General features: G+C 48.6%; 1 protein-coding gene across 1 annotated transcript; it reads right to left on the bottom strand.

Moving 5' to 3' along the window:
- Positions 1-2,662: 2,662 nt before the first annotated feature.
- Positions 2,663-3,145, bottom strand: C5H11orf98 (chromosome 5 C11orf98 homolog). Its single transcript, XM_021199383.2, has one exon. The coding sequence runs from the start codon at positions 3,143-3,145 to the stop codon at positions 2,774-2,776; it is 372 nt and encodes a 123-aa protein (XP_021055042.1). The 3' UTR covers positions 2,663-2,773.
- Between the last annotated feature and the right edge of the window lie 594 nt (positions 3,146-3,739).

Here is a 3,739-nt window from a genome sequence, read left to right as displayed (position 1 = left end):
AAATCAGAAATCCACCTGCCTTTGCCTCCCAAGTGCTGGGATTAAAGGCATCCGCCACCACGCCCGGCATATTGGAAGATCTTTACTCCAGGTTTTGTTATCTCCTGTCCTCGAATATAACCTTGCTGCCTGCTTGGCTTCCTGGAACATAGAAAGAAAAGGCCTCACCTGAGAATCCACACAGTCCTTCTCCAGTCATTCATCTCTGCCTAGACAAGGCCATTCCCCTCTCTTACACAATTCTCAGGAGAAGAAGCTTCACCTCTTCCTTCACCTAGCTAGCAGGACAGACTGGTATGTTGGCTGGGGGTTAAGCAGAGTGCTACACTCAGGAAGCTTAACAGCTTCACAAGGAATTCTCCTGTTTGGGGACCAAGCTTCATCCACTGACCAAGCCAGCTCTGTCAGTCAACAGGTTCTCCAGCGCAGGAGCGAGGATTGAAAAGAAAGAGACAATTAGACAATGCTGCAGTGTGACCCCAGTCAAATCTGAGACTGAAGGCAAATGTAATTTTCCCAATCCACTTTTTACACCATTTTAATTATATGCAAGTATTAAAGGTTAGTAGTACAGTGTGGAATAAACCAAGACAATATTCAAGGAACAAGCCAGATAATAACACAAAGTCCCATTATCACTCCGGTGATAGCTGTTTCTAAGGATGATCAAGATACCTGAGCCTACTTCTTTGTTCTACCCTAAAACCAGATTCTTACTTCCTTGTCCTTGGCCAATGTCAGGTCTCCGCGTAAACTTCTTTGTCTTGCTTTAATGTCAGATTCCAGCCAAGCTTACTTCCTTGTCATGGCCAATGTCAGATTCCTGCCTGAAGCCCATTTCCTTGTCCTTGGCCAATGTCAGATTCCTGCCAAGCAGCACTCCAAAAGGCTCTCCACATCTCCCTCCTTTTTAATTATAAACAAGGCTGAGCCTGTCTTAGGTTGTTCTGACAAGAACAAGCCCCAAATATTGAAAATGACATTGCCTTAAAATCTTTTCTGGAGCAACAACTACTCCCCAAAATTTTAAAGCTTGTTGGATAAGAGCAAAGGTTTGCAGTAAAACTCCTCCAGGGGGATCAGCTAACAAAATATGATGAATATACACTGAAAGATTCAAAGTGTTAGCACCAGGATACTCTAAGCCCCGCCTAACCATGTGACCCTTGACCTGCGTTGCCAGGACAATGACCTTCAATCCCACAATCCACTTGGCTCAGTTCCCGCCCTCACTGGTGTGACATCATTTTCTGTATAAAATAGGAAGCCACCCCCTCCTCGCTCTCTTCACTTCTCTTCTCTTCACCCCCTTTCATCTCTTCTCCTCCTCTTCTTTCTTCTCCCCCCCTTTCTCCCTCTCTCTCTCTCTCTCTCTCTCTCTCTCTCTCTCTCTCGCCTCTTCTCTACCCTTCTACCCACTTCACCACTCCCCCATTCCCGCATAATAAACCTCTCTCATGTGGAACACCTTGGCCTGGTCTGCTGCTTGGTTTATCCACTCAAAATATAAAATTGGTGCTGAAACCCAGGATTGATTAAGCAGAAAAAAAAACAGCAGACACCAGCGCCTGGTGTGCCCGAGGGGCACCCAGTGATCACAGTGGTGGGTACCGAACACGACATTCACGGTAAGATTCCCACTGCCTTGTGGCCGTGCTCTCTCTCCACGCACAGCAGCTCGGCTTGCAACTTCCCCTTCCCCTCTCTGAGCCAGATCTCTTGGCGACCCCACTTCCTGCTGGGTTTTTAAATCCCAGTCAGAAGGGATCAACCACTATTAAGCCTTTGTCCCCATTTTTGCACCTAAGCAGTTGCTTGGGAAATGACCCGACCGGGACTCACCGCAAAGGCCAGGGGGGAAGGAGCACGACTTCCCGCCATTTCCACCATGTGACCCACCGCTGTCCCGGGGCACAGAAACTATAAACTAAGTTTGCTGTGCCATTCCCTCGTGCCTTATAGGCCAGGTTTCAATGCTCCCATTTTACCAGTTCACTAAAAATTCTCATGCAGACACCGGCATACTATCGGCAGTGCCTGTCAGCGGGGAGTAGCCTCCAGTTCATGGAACAGAGCCTGGCCAGCTCTGTCCAAGAACTGAGAGTCTAGACCCCAGCCGACATAGCAGAGACACCGCCCATCTGGATCCCGCTCTCTCGGAAACTGCTCTTTTCATACAGGCCCCCAGCAGGTCAGGCCCCCAGTGGGTCAGCTGAAATCCCTGGCCAGGGTGGAGCATTTCCCACAGTAAGTCCTGAACTTACTGGGTAGCCACTAGATGTCCTCGTGACGACTTGGGCACTCTAGCCTGGCTGATTTCCTTTTTGGTTTCTGAGTTGTTCTCTGGGACACCAGTAAGAACACCAGGAACTTTCAGAGCATGGGCAACCACGTGTCCTAGAAAACCTTGATTCCTTAAAGTTCTTGCCTCCTTTAAAGGCATCAAAATTGATATCTCTTTGCAATAAAGTCTGGACTCGGTACTCACTAGATAATGGTTCTTGGTGGCCAATTAATGGCACCTTAGACCCAGTTGTTTGTTGTTGTTTTTAATGCACTAAAGGATTATTACAAAAGGAGTTAACTGCTAGAGAGGGCCCTCACCAGTCTTTCTCTGTGTCCTCTTTCTTCCCAATATACACCTCCAGAAGAGGTCAAGGGTCCATTGTAGAAGAGGTGTCTGGGAAAATGAAATATGGTAATATTTTTTCCAAAGTTCCTCCAAATCCTTCTAGGTGCTGTTGAGAACCTTCTGGTAGAAGAGGTAGGAACTTTAGCTCTTATCTTCAAGATCCTCCATATCTACGTCCTGGGGAGCTTTTATCTTCTTTTGTCGCTTGGGCTGTGGCTGACTAGTCCTGGTTGACTTGGAGGGGGCTTCCACTTCCATGGCTGCTTTTTCTCTCTGGGCAAGGCGGATCTGCTGCAAGAGCTTCCTGTGCTGCTTCTCAGACAGTGTAATGTTGGCACGAGCACTGGACGCCTGCTTCTTGAGCTGGGGCTTCATAGTCAGCCCTTTGTCTATCACAGCCCTGACCACCTGGCACTTCTGTCGCTGATCCCTGCTTAATACCGTGTGGTGCTTGAACAGCTTCTTCTTCAGCTCCGTCCGGGGACAATTGATCTTTCCTCTTGGAGGTGCCATGGCTACCCAGTTATAGTAAGGGATCTTAATACATACTGCCAGCGAGCCAGTAAATGGGAAGAGGTTACCTATGCAAAATCTTTCATCTATCTTCATTCCAATCCTGCTATGTGTTCTTCCTGCTCAACTCCTGTTAGTCATGAACCCTGCACAACTCCCACTGGATGATACTACGGTACTGGACCCAGCTTACGAACCACCTCCTTTCCGCCGTAGGCCTACTTCTGCGCCTTTTAGAACCCAAGCTGCTACCTTGGCTTCCCCCCACCAAGACTCCCCAGGGCCTGTCACCCGCAGCTCTCCCCCTCCTTCTGTGCCAACTGCAGGCCCCTCCAAGCATTCTACTTTGGCACCCACCTTCACACCACCTATTACTCTAAGGCCACTACTAAAACCCCAAGCGCTCCACCCCTAGAAGAATCTGACCCAGCGACTGTCCTTCCCTTAAGGGAGGTTTCAGGGGTAGATGGTCTGGTCAGAGTGCACGTCCCCTTCTCACTAAGTGAACTCTCTCAGATAGTGAAGAGATTGGGCTCCTATACTTCTAATCCCTCTGCCTTTATCAAAGAATTCCAGTATATCACTCAGTCGTAC

This window comes from Mus pahari, chromosome 5, assembly GCF_900095145.1.
Source record: "Mus pahari chromosome 5, PAHARI_EIJ_v1.1, whole genome shotgun sequence".
NCBI classification, from domain to species: Eukaryota; Metazoa; Chordata; class Mammalia; order Rodentia; family Muridae; genus Mus; species Mus pahari.
The sequence above is the reverse complement of the archived record's forward strand: the minus strand, read 5'-3'. Positions and strand labels throughout refer to the sequence as shown.